General features: G+C 36.8%; 1 protein-coding gene across 1 annotated transcript in view; it reads right to left on the bottom strand.

Moving 5' to 3' along the window:
* Positions 1–17368, bottom strand: part of TRAPPC11 (trafficking protein particle complex 11) — a 37098-nt gene that overhangs the window by 18759 nt on the left and 971 nt on the right. Inside the window, exons 2-15 of the mRNA XM_005698706.3 lie at positions 12969–13193; positions 11948–12117; positions 11165–11235; positions 10222–10336; positions 9375–9474; positions 8938–9011; positions 7288–7384; positions 5160–5293; positions 4359–4506; positions 2232–2325; positions 1207–1286; positions 1023–1101; positions 862–916; positions 362–507 (exon numbers count right to left, since the gene is read on the bottom strand). Coding sequence (XP_005698763.2) covers positions 362–507; positions 862–916; positions 1023–1101; positions 1207–1286; positions 2232–2325; positions 4359–4506; positions 5160–5293; positions 7288–7384; positions 8938–9011; positions 9375–9474; positions 10222–10336; positions 11165–11235; positions 11948–12117; positions 12969–13172 — 1567 coding nt within the window. The 5' untranslated portion in view covers positions 13173–13193. The remainder of the gene's footprint in view (positions 1–361; positions 508–861; positions 917–1022; positions 1102–1206; positions 1287–2231; positions 2326–4358; positions 4507–5159; positions 5294–7287; positions 7385–8937; positions 9012–9374; positions 9475–10221; positions 10337–11164; positions 11236–11947; positions 12118–12968; positions 13194–17368) is intronic.

Here is a 17368-nt window from a genome sequence, read left to right on the forward strand (position 1 = left end):
ATTAAAATACTGTAGATAAATCTCTCTTCTAAGATGGCTAAACACAATTCCAGAAAACTGATAGCTCAGCTTTCTAAGTCAGCCTCAACACTTTATGTATGTGCATTTGAACTCTTATGTGAAAAATTACTTTACACCATAATTTGAAAAGGCAGAAGAAATCTGTTCTTCTCAGCTACAGTAGGACCTTCAACTGTGACAAGTTCCATTAAAGTATAAACCTCTTCTCTCAGCAAGGTGACCAGCAGGTGATACAAGTACTATCAGATATTTGATACTGAATTATTCTTCCAACTATAAGAAGCTTAAAGAGGCTCTGTAGTTGTTAAGATTCCAGATTTTACTGAAGGAATGTTGTTACCTCTGCCAAGGAGTTCCAGGGAGTAAGTGATGTAATCTTTCAGCTGGGCCATGAGGTAGGAACACTTCAGAGCCGTGGTCAGTATAGACGTGAGCAGGGTCCACCACCCTTCACTCCGATAATCACACATCACGTAATCTAGCAACCTGATAGAGGACGACATGTCAGACACGCCGAGCCAGCCTCACAAGGCAGTGCAGGAAGAGTTCATGCAGAAACTAAAAGAAAGTGCTTTACTCGTTTTATATAAACTTCAGAAAAATCTTCCTGAAATAGCTCAACAGGTATTTTCACATTAAATAAATGTGAGGTTTGCTAAGACTCAGAAAAGGACTGTACCAATAGGCATTACTTGAAAATATAAAAAATCACATAAATGGTGTTTAATAGAAGTGGGAATAAACACGGAAGTAGTAAATCCTCCAATACAAATTTCCGTTCTCATTTTAGCTGCAAGGGAATCAGAATGCTTACAAAAATAAATAGTGAAGAGGACTCACTTCAAAGCTTTGGTATAATCCTTTGCATAGTAATATTCCTCTCCCATTTGAACCACTATAAAGGAAACAAAGATTGTATGAATGTAATCTGAAATCTTGTATGAATAGAATCTGAAATCACTCAAAGTCGAGTGAAGTCATGGCATGTCAGGGATACATACTCAGGTGACTCTTCATTCTTGGACACTTATATTTCTTAAACTGTGCAACAGCATTGCTCAGAAGAGTTATTATTACTTCCTGTTGGGAAAGATAAAAAGTGTGAAACATTCCAATAAAAATAATCTCATGTTTTCCCTGAAAATACAGTTTGTGTTGAGGGAGGAAAAAAAAAAAAAAACTCACAGAGTGAACAACACTTCTCTCCTTCAGCTGAATGGCAAGAATCCCCACCTTCTCTTTTTCGGGATCCGAAAGATCAAAGCCTGTGTAAGAGAGGACACAGCCCATTTCAGATAGCTCATTGAACACAGATCCTCCACACGGACATTGGATGTGTGCACTCCTTGAGGCCTTTACTACAATGTACTTCAGACTCTTCAACATTCTAGAACTCTGAAGCGTCTAAGAGGCGGCTCTATCAGCATGGAATCTTCGGTATGGCCTCTGTTCTGAACGGTGCGATACTGAGCTCAGTACTCTTTTGCTCAGTGGAAACGACCACCTCAAAAGTGATATATTAAAAAAAAAGTGATATCAATATCATTCTCTAGATAGAATACATTTCCTAGAGACCAAAGTAAATAATTTCTCTCTTTTTAACTTTTTATTTTGCATTGGAGTATAGCCAGTTAACAATACTGTGATAGTTTCCGGTGAGCAGGGAAGGGACTCAGCCATACGTATACATGTATCCATTCTCCCCCAAAGTAAATGATTTCTTAACACTTAGGGTTTAATAGCCACAGAAACTGCTCCAGTTAAGTGTGAATAAAACAAGAAAAATGCAGAGAAATTATTTTTAAGGTAGTACAAGTAATGTTTTAAAGTGTCAAATATAAAAATTGGCCACAGTGGCTTATTAAATTCTTTCGTTTAAGACAACAAATGTCCAAATGTGTTGATCACATCATTAGCTATGTTACTCTTAAGATGCAGTGACAGAAACAACACATTCTAAAAAAAATCTTCAAAAAATGTTTAGAATCTAAAAAAGACTGAATATACGTATATGTATAACTGATTCACTTTACTAGACAGCAGAAACCCAATACTGTAAATTAACTGTACTTCAATTATAAAGAATGCTTAAAAAGCAAATATTTCTACCTCAACATAATTTGTTATACTAATGCAGCCAAAGGAAAAGTTAGATAGCAATCTCTTGCCTTTCAAGATTGACAAAAAAGGAAAAAGGAAAAATTATTTACTGAGTATTCCTTGTCGCCATGATCGTTGTCCATAGAAGTCAAGAACGCCTGCTTGCGTTTCTAAGGGATCAGGGTTGGGATACGTTACAGAAGCCTGTAAGTTAAAACACAACCCTGAATAAGTTTACATAACCCGTCACTAACCAACTCTTCCCTAATCATTGTCAGAATAAAAGAGCTTTCGTAAATACAAACCACATAATTAAATATCAAAGTTGTGACTATTTCAACACAAACTGAACTTTCACAAAATTAAACAAAAACTGTTTAATATTGGATGTGGGTGTTCTCAGTTGCTAAGTCATGTCCAACTCCTTGCAACTTCATGGACTATAGCCCGCCAGGCTCCTTTGTCCATGGGATTTCCCAGGCAAATAGGGTAAATTTCCCTGGGAGGCATCAGGTAGTATCATAAAAATAAACCTGAATAAACCAACCTGACTCTAACAAATGATTTAATAATAACTAACTTTTCTACATTTTCTTTTTATTTATAAACCAGTAAAAATACATTACAAATTAAACTTGATAGTTAAACCATATATATTTTTGTGCAAATAAAAATGTTATCAGAAGTTTTTTAAAGAAAGATATGATTTTCTTTTATTGCAAGTGTATTAAGTCCTGGTATTGGTGGAGGAAGGATATTTTGGGCACCAGGGTTCACAAATTTACGCTGCTTTCCTTTTCTTTTCTTTTTTTTTTAATAACCTTCTCCCCTCTGAAACCAAAACATAATAAGAGTTTTTGTTGAAAAATAAAGAAAACTTCCAAAGGAAAAAAATTTAATTACCTGTAGACCTACCACCACTATTAAGTGTGTGCATTATTCTTCCAGATTTTATATGCGAATGTTTGCTTGTCATCAGCTAACATAATTTTTCAACCTACTTTTTTCATTTAAATACAGTCCCTGTATCTTACCATATCATTGAATATTCTTCCAAAACATTATTTTTCTTTTTTTCAAAACATTATTTTTCATGGCTGCCTGCTATTCCACATTTTAACAGATTCTCTACAGTTGTTTACATTATTATTATTTTGCACTATGATTAATAGTTTATAAATAACTCTTAAAACTTATCTCTTTAGGATCCCTTATCTGCCTTAGGCTTCCTGAATATGAAACTCTCGGTCAAAAGGTAGGCATGATTATATAATTACTTGATGGAAGTAATACTTGACAGAAAGATCATTTTACACTCAAGCCAAGACTTGCAAATGCCTGTTTATACATATCCTGATGAGACCTAGTTTTAATCACCTTTTAAAATACTGTGCTCAAATGATAATATGACAAACTTTAAAAATATAAAACATACAATGAAATTATACATCATATACAAATAACATGGTAGAAAACAGTCTCAGTATATTATGATTTAAGGGGAAAAAAATTCAAATATTTAAAGTACTTATATGCAAATTGCTTTTTTTTTCTAAGCAGTTTTTTAAGTAGCACTGTTGTTTAAATTCCCTTTAACTTCAGAGAAGAATTTTGAGATCTTAAGTGAAAATAAACTGACATAACTATATGAATACAAGTGTCTCTATCTATGTATATAAACATACACATACCATGATTTTATTTTAAAAGCTGCTTATGGAGTAATTGGTATTTAAATATAAACATGCAAGAGAAAGGCAATATAAAATGTCAAGTTTAAGAAACTATGCAATTAATACTCTTAAACAGATTCTTTAGAGTTTTTCATGGAGGAGAACCCCAGGAAGAGAAAGAAGTCCAATGACGTCCTCTCCACTGGGTCAAAATAAAGCACGTTGCTCAGTGTCCTTCACACTGCAAAACAATGAAACTACAGTGTGGCAAAGACTAAACTGTGGCTTTTATTTTAAAGCAACTTTCCCTGGTCAAAATCACTAACTTATGGCTAATCAAAAATCAGTTCTTCAAAGAAAAATGTCTGCTTAGTTCATAGGTGAAAACAGAGTACTCAGGCTAAAACTGAAAATAATCCTAATTCCTGAAAATATCAACGATAAAAAATCATTATAGGCAAAGGCTTGGAAAAAAAATTATCAACACCAACCAACTTCGTCCTCTTTCAAGAGAAGGTTAATAAACTTCCTAATTGCCAGGTAATACAGGAGTTGGTGACTTACTTCATGGTTACAGAGGGCTTTGGCAACCTGTTTCCGCTCCTGGGCATAGTACGCTGCCTGCTGATAATAGAAACCAGGATTCTGAGTTTGAATAGCTGTCAACCCCAACTTAATAGCTTCATCAAATAAATCTCCAAAGGCCTGGAATCTTCAAGGGGAAAAAAAAAATCAAGAAATTTTACGAGAGAAAAGAAAAAGCAGCTTACTTCTATTAATACTATTCTTTCATCCTGAAACCATAACCTCAGAAGACTGTATCCAGAAAATGCCACTGGTGAGCTGTAAACTGTGGGGATTGCTTTGTAAATACTAATACACACTAATTGTAGGTTACAGAAAAATTCTCTAAGTCAACTCTCCCATGCTAGCGAGTCTATAAATGTATCCTCAAACCAGATGTCAACATGGTTCCAACCACTCAAATACATTCATGTGTCTGGGAAATTGTTCATTTTAGCAATTTTGTCATCAGTCTCAGAGAGCAAATTCCATATCAGTAGGGATATTGTCTATTCACTGCTATATTCTCAGTGTCTGGACACATGACAGAAACTTAATATATATGTATGTGTGTGTGTGTGTGTTGAATGAAAGAGATGGGACCAGTAAACAGCTGATTCCCATTAAGGAACTGTATGAATCAATATCTGCCATTACACCAAACATACTGGATCATTAAAAACCTACTTACTGACAAAAATCTTAGTGCGATTTATAACCAAAGTCCATGCTAACTCCATTCCTCCAAATTCTAAGAGTTTGATTTAAAAAAAAATTCTGAAAATAAAATTTAAAACATACTGTTTAGACATCCATGCTGCATGCTCAAAAGCCAACTCTGCACTTCCAATTTTTTTCTTACACAAGTCAATATGCTTTCGGAACTGAGCGATTGCATCCAGCGGGGTGTTGTGTTGAAAACACAACCTACAGATCTGCAAGATGTAAGACCAAATCCAAAGTTAAGAACCAAACTCAAAGGTGGGTTTATTTAAAAGTATATAAAATTTGAGACTAATTTTAAAAAAACTACGGAATGTCCCTCTCTGAAGTTCAGCAGAATTGAAGTACAACAAAACTGATTTTCTGTTAGAAAAGTTATCTAAAAAGGTTATGTCCCATCGATTGATGAAATAAAATTATTCACTATTTTTAGTGAATCTATTCTATACCTTAGAAAGTTTTGTTAAGGTATAGCATAAGGAAATATTAAACCCAGTGAAGAGCATAAAGATGGGCAAAAATAAAATATTTCCCACAGGTAACTGAGACAGGACAGATAACTTTCAGTTTTAGAACTGTCAGAAAGCAAAAGATATTCTGCAGCATAATAAAAGCATAGTAGCCTCTGTATCAAAGAAGGATTACAGAAATTCTATACGCATGTAGGGTAAATGAAAAAAAAAAAAGAAGAAACAAAGCCTAAATTTATTTCTACATGCTTACTGTTGTGGCTTGGTCACTTAGCCATGTCCAACTCTTTTGCAACCCCATGGACTGTAGCCCGCCAGCCTCCTCTGACTGTGGCATTCTCCAGACAAGAATACTGGAGTGGGTTACCATGCCCTCCTCCAGGGAAGCCTCAGGGATCGAACCTGTGTCTCCTGTTTGGCAGGCAGATTCTTTACCACTGAGCCACCTGGGAGGCTCACATACTTATTAGCAGTTTTGATTTTATTTTTTAGGTAAAAAGGAATAAATGAAAAGTTGTTCTCTCATCCATCCCTGTCCCTTGGGGATGCAATTTCCCCCTCTAAAGGCAACCAGCTCCTGGCATTCGTGGTATAGTCTATGCTCAGACAAGTACGTGCATGCATTTACATGGGAACTATTAATACTATTTTTATACAAATAGCATTTCACTAAATATACTGTCTGTGCCTCACTTTTTTCACCTACCAATATATTTTCGCTATCATTCCATGTCAATATGCGGAGCTGCCTCATTCTTAATAGTTGTGTATTTTATTGTTCGGAGTTATTTATGTTGACCAATCACTTACTGCTGGGTTTCCAATCTTTTCTTATCACAAGATGCAATAAATATCCTCAAACATGTGATTTGTGAGTCTTAGCACAGACGTGGGATAAATTTCCAGAAATGGAATTGCTAGGTCAAAAGGAATGTGCAAATTTAAATCTTCACAGTCATTATAAAAAAATAGTTTCTGTACAAGGTGTACCAATCTACACTTTCACGAGCAATGAATCAAGTGTCCGTCTGCCCTCACATCACTAACCCAGAGACAGCCTCTTTAAAAGATGAGTGCAGAAAGATGAAAAGCACAGCACACAGCCTCTCTTACCTTCCACAGGTGTCTACTTGGACCATATACAATCTTTTTTTTTTTTTTTCATATACAATCTTAAAGTGCTCACATAACAGGTATAAATTTTTCTCTAGAGGAATAAGTACACTTTTTCTGGACCTATGCCATTACACCAAGGAAGGCTTACCCAGTTCTAATAGACTGCATCTTTTAAAATTCAGTACTAGAGACAGCTTTCTTCTCACTGTCTCCTGTGCCCACTTAAAAACAAAAGACCCTCCTCGAGGAGTTTTACAAAGATAAAACTGCTCTAAACGAGAACTCTGGGACCCATAGCTCATAACCAAGCACTACAATTAGGCTGCTAAGAACCAGGGCAGCCCTTGATAAGGGACATAAAGGAATAGAACACAATTAACCACCTGGAGAAGGGCATGGCAACCCGCTCCAGCATTCTTGCCTGGAGAAGTCCACAGACAGAGGAGCCTGACGGGGTACGGTCCAGGGAGGTCACAGAGTCGGACATGACTGAGTGCCTAACACAATTTATCAAGTGATCACTTTTCAAAGCAAGTGACTAATCAGGATTTTCAAATCCTAAGCGGACAATCCCATATTTAAAGCCAAATATTCCTTATTCTTGGAAGCGGAACTATTACCTTGTAGTTTATAAATCCTGCCATGGTCTTAATTTCCAGAATGTTAGTTTCATGGGCTCTCAATTCATGTACAAGGTTATAGGCGGTCCTGTAATTCCTAACATAAACATGGGGAAGGCGGTTAAATGATGCCGGTTGATTTTAAAGAAAAATTCCTATCAGCAAAATAACCAGAAATAACAGAATCAACATTTACTCAACATGTCTTAACACTCAATAGCTTCAGTAACAACATACACAGATCAGTCTCTGATGTCCTGGAAAATGGCACACTGATTCGTTATGCGTGGGAGGAGTCAATGTCTTTCCACTAAGAACAGAACCCACGGTACATTGTTCGGTCACTAACATCTGTCTACAGCTGACAAGAAATAAGTTGGAAAAACAAAAGTAAAGTGGAAAATTGACCAAGAGTTACATGGCAAAATTAACATTCTGTTAAATAACAAGTAATTTTTAAAAGCATCATTGTTGAGCTCCTCAAACAGACAGACATTGTATGAGCAAAGAAGGAGACATCAAGACAGAGATGGTCAGCAGCTTTAAAGCCAGGTTTCTCTCCACATGAAGCGGGAACCACTGGTCTAGGGCACGGGCTCAGTGGAGACAGCCTCAGGGCAGCTAGTGCTTAAGGAGAGAACAGGGTGAGAAAGCGAAGTCTGACAGAAGACAGAAGGTAATGAGGAAAATCATTAAATCAAGAAAACTGCGCCTGACTTCTCCCAGTAACAGCTTTCTTCCCAGCACTGTTTTCGAGCAGAATTAGAATTGAAGGTGTTTCACTAATACCATGGACAATAAGTAAACTACCTTTTAAAACCAGCTAAAACTATATATGAAGTTGCTGAGATTTATAAAACAAGATTTGGTATTTAGCACCTCATCAGAAACAAACAAGAAAAGGTTCCTGCAATATTCTTCTGAATGACGGACTTAAGATTTTTCTCTATTCCACTCCCAAGTAGACTTAGTCCTTCCTCAATTTTAGGGTATAAAGCTGGTTTTTATCCTTTTGCTACACTGGCACTGTCAATCTCAAAAAATTCAGTTAAGCTAGAAAGAGATGTTTTACTATATTGTGTGTAGCAAAATAAAAGCAAAGGGATAAAATATCTAACCACTGCCAACGCCTCTGCAACTATTCTTCAAAGTGCTAAACAGAGCCTTTGAATAATAGATGATGCTACTGGCAGGTATTAGAAACTAAAAACAAATTAATTAAAATAAAATCAGAGTTGAATTGAATAAATGTACTACACACCTTAAAAAATTCAGTTTGATTCAGATAATGTTCAGTACATATTAAACTTTGAAAATCAGTCTTAACATGAGGGTTTTACTGAGTATACAAATGAGAAGCAGGCAACAAGAGGGAAAGATTTTAGTACTTTATTTCTTTAGATCATGAAATTAAGTTAGAACAGAAAGCTTTTTAATACTATAAAATTTACTTCTGATAATAAAATGGATATTTTTCCAAAAAATTCAAACATTATATTCCATTTATCTCTAGAAAAATTAAAGTGAATATTACGAACCTGAATCTAACCAAGATAAACATTTTAGAAATTAAAGTTTGGTTGTGATTCAGAAATTGCTCTTAATATGTTATTGTTAAGATATCTAGTTTGACAACTGTTAGAAACTTACTTCAGAGCATTCTGTGTATCTTGTTTCAACTCACTGAAGAAAGCTATTTTGAACTGATGTCTAACAAATAAAAGCTGAAAAAACAGGAAAAAAAAATACATTACACATCTTCTCTTAAAAAGATAAAAATTGTAATAATGCTTGTTAAGAGGAAATCTAAAGTATAAAGGAAACTATTTGAAAGTAAGGTTCAGGATTACTCCAGTAAACAAATGTAGTGAAGAAGGCTATAAAGGTACATCTGAATGAGCTTTAAGGGCAAAGAGGACAAAAGATAAATTCATTTTTAAAAGCTTTTTTAAAAAAGCTCAAAAGTACAGAAGACATTTTAAAACATCAAAGTATTTAAGAACTTTAATCTCCTCAAAAATAATTGATGATGAATAATCCGCTCTAGAATGCTGCTACTATTTCCTTCTTTAGGAAAAGACATGTACCTGGTGTGTTGTTTTATTCAAAAATTCTTTATGAGATTTCACTCTTCTAATCTCGGTGTAGTAATAAGTCTGTGCATGTTCATAAAAGGCATTTTCTAATCTGTTAAAAAAAAAAAACAACATTCAAACACCAAAGTTACTTTAAACCAAAGTGTTTTCAAGAATCACATTTCTAAGACCTGAAAGTAAATCCTGACAGAAATAATGCCTGATTTACTTTGTAAGATAAAAAGTAAAACAAACTATTAACTAAATTTTTAGGGAAAAAAAAATCTAATAATAAGACCCACCAAAAGACATTTTAAATTATTTACAGTCTAAGAAATAATCAATAAAAATAACTCTACAATTTGTAAAAATTAGGTAAGCCCTAAGATTACAACCACTCTAATTATTTTATTATTTTATAAGTATGAAAGAAATAAGATATCTAATACTCAATTATATTTGACTGTTTTTGTGACTATAACATTTAGGGTTTAAAGATAAAGAAAACAGGAAAGGGACCAGAAGTGAGAATTAGCAAATGAGGTGAAAGTAACATTTATGTAAGTTAAATCCTGCTTCATTCTGTAATTATGAGATTACAGAGGAACAAAATTGCCTGAAGATGGATAAACAACTCAAAGTTCTGCTTATGAAAATAAGTACATATCAGAAGCATCTTCCCAGGGATGAAAGAAAGCTGACTTCAAAGTCAGACAAAGATTGACCTTCAAGGCTCTTCCTCCTTGGAAGAGTTCTGAAGTTATAAAAGGGTTTCAGTATTTCTAAGGAAAATGTGCAGAAAAGTAACATAAAACAGATTAGTCAAAACTTAATTCAATATATTGTCTCGGTTATTTACCTTATAATATAACCCACAAGGTGGTCTGTATGGGGTAGTACAAACAAAGACTTTCCTGAGAGCTCACACGCGTTGCATAAGGCTGCAGCCCTTTCTGAAGCAATGACATCTTCTCCTGTTCACAACAAGTTCCATAAAGAGAGAAAATCAATATATTTTTCTCAATGAACACTTCCCCAGATTGGTACAATGTAATTAAAAAAAAACTCAAGCCACTTTTCACCACATCTGTAGGACCCCAGGCACCCTTGAGAGCTCTGTGGGGTGCTTAGAAGCTGTACCACACATCTCTGTCATAGAAAAACACTGTGGAATAGTCTACAGAGCCAAGACAGACAGGCCAAGGAAAGACAACGGATACACCACGTAACTGTTTCAAAATCGTAACTAAAAATAAAAGCAATAATTCATGAAAATGGTTTGGAAAACTATTTAAGATGCTTCAAGTTTCAACACAGAAACAAAAACACATTTTGGCTTCTAAAGCTTGAGATGGTAGAAGAAATCAGCACTTGAAATAAGACATTTTCTTATAGAAAACTAGACCCAACCCCCCACCCCGCCGCACTTTTCTTTGCCCTATTGGAAATTTAAAAAAAAAAAAAAAATTATGTAAGGAATATAATTTCAACTAGATTTCAAAAGCAAAACAGCCTTTAATTTTAAACATTAAGTGAACAACTATGGTGTCAATTAATATGTGCCTCCCTAGGTGAGGTGAATGGAACTAGGGAGCAGCACTTGAGAAGATGGGCCCTCTTTAGTGTTTTTAATTTCTTTATAATAAGCATTTACTCCTGTGTTATTGGCACTTTTTTAAGGTTAACACACCATCTTTCGCGTAACAGAATGCAAAAGATTTCAATATTAAAGATGATGCCTTCTGGTAATAAGAACTGGAGGGATAAACCAATCAATGAGTTGCTAAGCAACCTTCTGCTACCTGGGGGTAAGGGGGTTTTCTTCTGAATCAGAACCACTGCAACTTTGGTGTTTCTCCCTTGTAAACTCTGCCTGCAGCGGAAAAAGAGCAGTAAGATGAATTAATAATTAAACTGTTTTTACTTAAAAAGTGTATTCAAAAAAAACAAACAAACAAACAAAAAAAAGTATATTCAAAATCTTACATAAGATACAAGATTGACAATTTAGTCCAAGAAAGACAAATTTAAACTAAAAGAAAAAAAAAATCAAGATTAGGGGAATTTTTTTCCCCACATATAATGAAACATACATGCCACAATGATTTAAGTCTTAAAAGTATAATCTCACACCGAGCTCCTATTTCTTACAAAAAGAATCTTCTTAGAAGGCAAAAGTTTAACATAAACTTTAATACAAAAGTTCTATAACAACTTATTTCTTTATAGTGATATGTTAGAGAAGTCATCCAAAAGAATTATTAGAAACAAACAGTGATAATGCAAAAAGTGCTTTATTAGACTAAATAATAAACCGCTACGGTTCAAAAAAATATACAAATGCAAGAAAAAATATTTGGATATTCAGGCCAATTTGTCTTTGAAATTTCTTCCCATTGCTTAGCATACTGTAAGTTAAGGTCAGTTAATGCTACCTATTACCATGGCAACAGGCCTCCCCAGAGGCCAGTGATCCCCGAATGATCACTGCAGTCTTAACAGCACTCAGCTGCCTTCAGTAAGTATCGGTAAGCTCCAGAGGTGGGTCTGACCTCACACGGTCAACCTCACAAAGGGGACCATACCTGACTATTTCCACTCTGGTGGCACATTCGGACTGCTTCTCCTTCCACTGGGGCTCGTCCCAGTCCAGTTCATAAAACACGACCACCAGGGCTGGCACCAGATTCAGATGTTTGTTCATCCAGCCAGTTTTTAAGATCCCTTTGGGGATGTACCATTCATACGAAGTTCTCTGCAAACATTGACCAAAGTTGAAAAGAGGTACTTGACAACAAGAACAGCAGAGACCACTTGTTATGGAGTGCAGGCACTTTCTGTGTATTTCTCTCATTTCATATACACATGCCACACTTTTTAAAGATAACACTTTTTACAGAGACCAAATAAGAGACAGCAATTTTTGGAGGTAGACACTCAACCCTAGAGCCAGTACCGTAACCATTTAAAGAAGGACCAAAGCCAAAGTATTTTTAATGACGTCAAGTCTTTCAAATAACTATGTCAAGCTTTCAAATTCAAGAGGCTGAATTAAACAGCCCTTTCCCTGATAAATTCTACTTATATTCCTCACAATCCCAGATTCTGCTCTTATAAAAGCTGCTCAGGTGTTCTCTAAAGCCCAAAATGGCTTCATTTGTTTTGAAGTCATGTGACCAGGATGGCATTATACCTCCTTGTGGGTAAAAGAAAGAAATGAAGGCTAATTCCTAAGTACAGTGGCGGAAGGGCAGTCACTGTGAGTCAGCAGGAGTGCCCCGTCATGGGAGGGGATGGCCCGAAGCACCCAGAAACTCTAGAATCACCCCCAGAGCACCTGCACCAACCCAGACTACTCCAGCTCATGCTGGTCCAACCTTTACTCCACACGAGGAAAGAGAGAACAGGATACAAAACAACTTGGGAGCTTGCAGCGTATTACACACATGAACAGATCTAGAGTTTTCTTCATGCACCTCTGTAACCATACCCCTGATCAACTCAGGGGGTTCTCTGCACAGATATAGGGACAAAAAAGATATACACACTAAAAGAAGGGGAGATCGAGGGAGAAGGAGGGTCCCCTTGCAAGTATAATGTCATTACCTTGGGTCTACATTTAGGATACTCGTGGTCACCTGGGAGCACCTTGAAAGAAATCGGTACCCGATCAGCCCTCCGGTTGGCACAGAAGGCATCCCAGACAGCTCGATGGACAGCATTATAGACCACATCCAGGCCTGTGAGAGTGACGAAAGCCATAGGCCGACAACATAATTCCACAGGGAAGTCCCACTGGGTGGGGCTCATGTTTAAGACGTCACGAAAACTCTGAAATGCAAACATTAATACATCAATAATCAATTTAGTGAAAGCCCACATCCTCATCTAATATATGAACCTCTACCATTCAGGAAATATTACAAAAAGGCAAAAGACTTTGAGTGTTTACAAACTGTCGAGCAAATCCAAAAGAAGAGAGCAAATGGGAAAACTTTAATTCTTGAATTGGACCTATTAGAATTTAATAACTACACATGGACATCACCAGATGGTCAATACCAAAATCAGATTGATTATATTCTTTGCCGTCGAAGATGGAGAAGCTCAATACAGTCAGCAAAAACAAGACCAGGAGCTGACTGTGACTCAGATCATGAACTCCTTATTGCCAAATTCAGACTTAAATCGAAGAAAGTAGGGAAAACCACTAGACCGTTCAGGTATGACCTAAATCAAATCCCTTATGATTATACAGTGGAAGTAAGAAATAGATTCAAGGGATTAGATCTGATAGACAGAGTGCCTGATGAACTATGGATGGAGGTATGTTCGGACATTGTACAGGAGGCAGGGATCAAGACCATCCCACAGAAAAAGAAATCCAAAAATGAATAGTCGTCTGAGGAGGCCTTACAAATAGCTGAGAAAAGACGAGAAGCTAGAGGCAAAGGAGAAAAGGAAAGATATACCCATCTGAAAGCAGAGTTCCAAAGAACAGCAAGGAGAGATAAGAACGCCTTCCTCAGTGATCAATGCAAAGAAACAAAGGAAAACAACAGAATGGGAGACTAGAGACCTCCAAGAAAATTAAGAGATACTAAGGGAACATTTCATGCAAAGATGGGCACAGTAAAGGACAGGAATGGTATGGACCTAACAGAAGCAGAAGATATTAAGAAGAGGCGGCAAAAATATACAGAACTCTACAAAAAGATCTTCATGACCCAGATAATCACGATGGTGTGATCACTCACCTAGAGCCAGACATCCTGGAATGAGAAGCCAAGTGGGCCTTAGGAAGCATCACTACAGACAAAGCTAGTGAAGGTGATGGAATTCCAGTTGAGGTATTTCAAATCCTAAAAGATGATTCTGTGAAAGTGCTGCACTCAATATGCCAGCAAATCTGGAAAACTCAGCAGTGGCCACAGGACTGTAAAGGTCAGTTTTCATTCCAATCCCAAAGAAAGGCAATGCCAAAGAAAGCTCAAACTACCACACAATTGCACTCATCACACACGCTAGCAAAGTAATGCTCAAAAGTCTCCAAGCCAGGATTCAACAGTATGTGAACTGTGAACTTCCAGATGTTCAAGCTGGATTTAGAAAAGGCAGAGGAACCACAGATCAAATTGCCGACATTCGGTGGATCATCGAAAAAGCAAGAGAATTCCAGAAAAACATCTACTTCTGCTTTATTGATTATGCCAAAGCCTTGACTGTGTAGATCACAGCAAACTGTGGAAAATTCTTCAAGAGATGGGATTACCAGACCACCTGACCTGCCTCTTGAGAAATCTGTTTGCAGGTCAGGAAGCAACAGTTAGAATCGCACATGGAACAATGGACTGTTTCCAAATTGGGAAAGGAGTACATCAAGGCTGTATATTGTCACCCTGCTTATTTAACTTATATGCAGAGTACATCATGAGAAACACTGGGCTGGAGGAAGCACAAGCTGGAATCAAGATTTCTGGGAGAAATGTAAATAACCTCAGATACGCAGATGATACCACCTTTATGGCAGAAAGTGAAGAGGAACTAAACAGCCTCCTGATGAAAGTGAAAGATGAGAGTGGAAAATGTTGGCCTAAAACTCAACATTCAGAAAATGAAGATCATGGCATCCGGTCCCATCGCTTCAAGGCAAATAGACAGGGAAACAATGACACTTTATTTTTTTGGGCTCCAAAATCACTGAAGATGGTGACTGCAGCCATGAAATTAAAAGATGCTTGCTCCTTGACAGAAAAGCTATGAAAACCTAGGCAGCATATTAAAATGCAGAGACATTACTTTGCCAACAAAGGTCCATGTAGTCAAAGCTAGGATTTTTCCAGTAGTCATGTATGGACTGAGAAAGTTGGACTATAAAGAAAACTGGGTGCTGAAGAATTGATGCTTTTGAACTGTGCTATTGGAGAAGACTCTTGAGAGTCCCTTGGACTGCAGGGAGATCCAACCAGTCTATCCTAAAGGAAATCAGTCCTCAATACTCATTGGAAGGATTGATGCTGAAGCTAGAACTCCAATACTCTGGCCACCTGATGCAAAGAACTGACTCAATGGAAAAGACTGAAGGTGGGAGGAGAAGGGGATGACAGAGGATGAGACTGGATGGCATCACTGAATGGATGGACATGAGTTTGAGCAAGCTCCGAGAGATGGTAAAGGACAGGGAATCCTGGCGTTCTGCAGTCCATGGGGCTGCAAAGAGTGGGACACTACCGAGCGACTGAACAACAACATGTACAACGACTGTAGTCAACTTTAAGCAAAACAGGATTTCTTGTAACATCTCAAAACCACACAGAACTTCAGGATGAACAGACCAAAATCACAGGAGGGTGATCAAACTACCTACTTCAGTTATTAAAATAATAATAGTAATGATTGACTGACTTATACAATAAAGTACAATTATCTCTAACTTCTCTGTAACTGCTAATGTCTAATTTCTGATTTTCTGAGCTATCATTAAAATTGTATGCTAATTATCTAAAATAGCTATGTTTTCTCATTTCTCCACAATTAATGCAAATACATCACTTAAAGGAAAATCTACAAGGGAAAAATTAATAATGAATGGAACCCTCTAGGAGAACATATTTGTATTGTGTCCTTTAACTGAGAAGCAGTCTGTATCAATCCAATATGCACTAAATTTACAAAAGCAATCATATAAAGATGTGTTTATTGTGAACAAAATTATCACTGTATTACAAGAATAATTTCTTGATTCCATACACATGTACTATAAGACTCGTTTCAGAGGTTATCTTCACCAGCATGTCATACAGGACTCACACACAATTCCTGTGAGAAGCACTTAGGCCACTGAAACAGTATTTTTACCTGAAAAGTTGATTTAGGAAAGGCTATTAGGCTTCTCACCTTAGGTCCTAAAGGAACACCGGCTATTAGATAAACGGTTTGGAAAGCCTACCAGAAATAACAGATGTCTACAATAGACAGACGTTTCAAAACTGCTTCAACAGATATTCTGAGGACAAGAGTAAGCTATGAGGGCAAAGGACTGCATGTTCAGAAAAACAGCTATTCTAGTTTCAGCGAATTTGGGGTGAAAACAAAAGAGATGGTCAAAGCACAATCTGAGTGCCACCGCTTGATCCCAGAAGTCTAGATTAGAGCCCTAAAGGCCCACTTCCTTTAACAACCCCAAAGACTCAAAAGAATCAGCTGTGGTCCTTGCATATGGGGTGGAAATAAGGAGAAACAGAAATGACTATTAATCACTTAAAATCAAAATCCTGTCCAAGAGAAATATAACATAAACTACTAATACATAAATCATTTCATCTTTTGTAGTAGTCACGTTAAAAAAGGATGAAGTTAATTTTATTAATAAGCTATTTAACCAATGTCCAAAATATTATCAATTCAACGTATCTATAAAGTTACTAGTGAAACCTTTTACCTTTTTTAATACTAAGTCTTTCAAAGCCTGGTGTGTACTGTACACTCAGAGCACGTCTCAATCAGGCTAGTCTATTTCATATGCCATTTATGACGACTGGCTATTATACTAAACTATGCGAATCCCAGGGACAGGGGAGCCTGGTGGGCTGCCATCTATGGGGTCGCACAGAATCAGATACGACTGAAGCGACTTAGCAGCAGCAGCAGCACCATGCAACTCTAAATGATGGTGACTCTGTACCAAAAATTACCGTGTGAAAATATATCAGAAAGTCTTGCCGCATACTACCTTAGGAAGTTTGTGCATTTGAAATGGCTATGCCTAATCAGTGGCCCCCAAAAATGGGAAGAATATCAGCAAAGGCCAACTGCAGAGGTTCTATGGATCTCGATGACAGCCTATAGGAGAAATTCCCAGATCTCCTGCAAGAAACCAATGAGGCAACTAACCAAACTATGACCTGGAAGGAGATGTAGAAGTAGGAAGTAAACACTCTGGATGGGAGAGCAAGTTGTGCAAGGGAAGTAGTCTGGAGCTGGCGTGATCATACAACTACAAGGAA

Source organism: Capra hircus, chromosome 27 (genome assembly GCF_001704415.2).
Source record: "Capra hircus breed San Clemente chromosome 27, ASM170441v1, whole genome shotgun sequence".
NCBI classification, from domain to species: Eukaryota; Metazoa; Chordata; class Mammalia; order Artiodactyla; family Bovidae; genus Capra; species Capra hircus.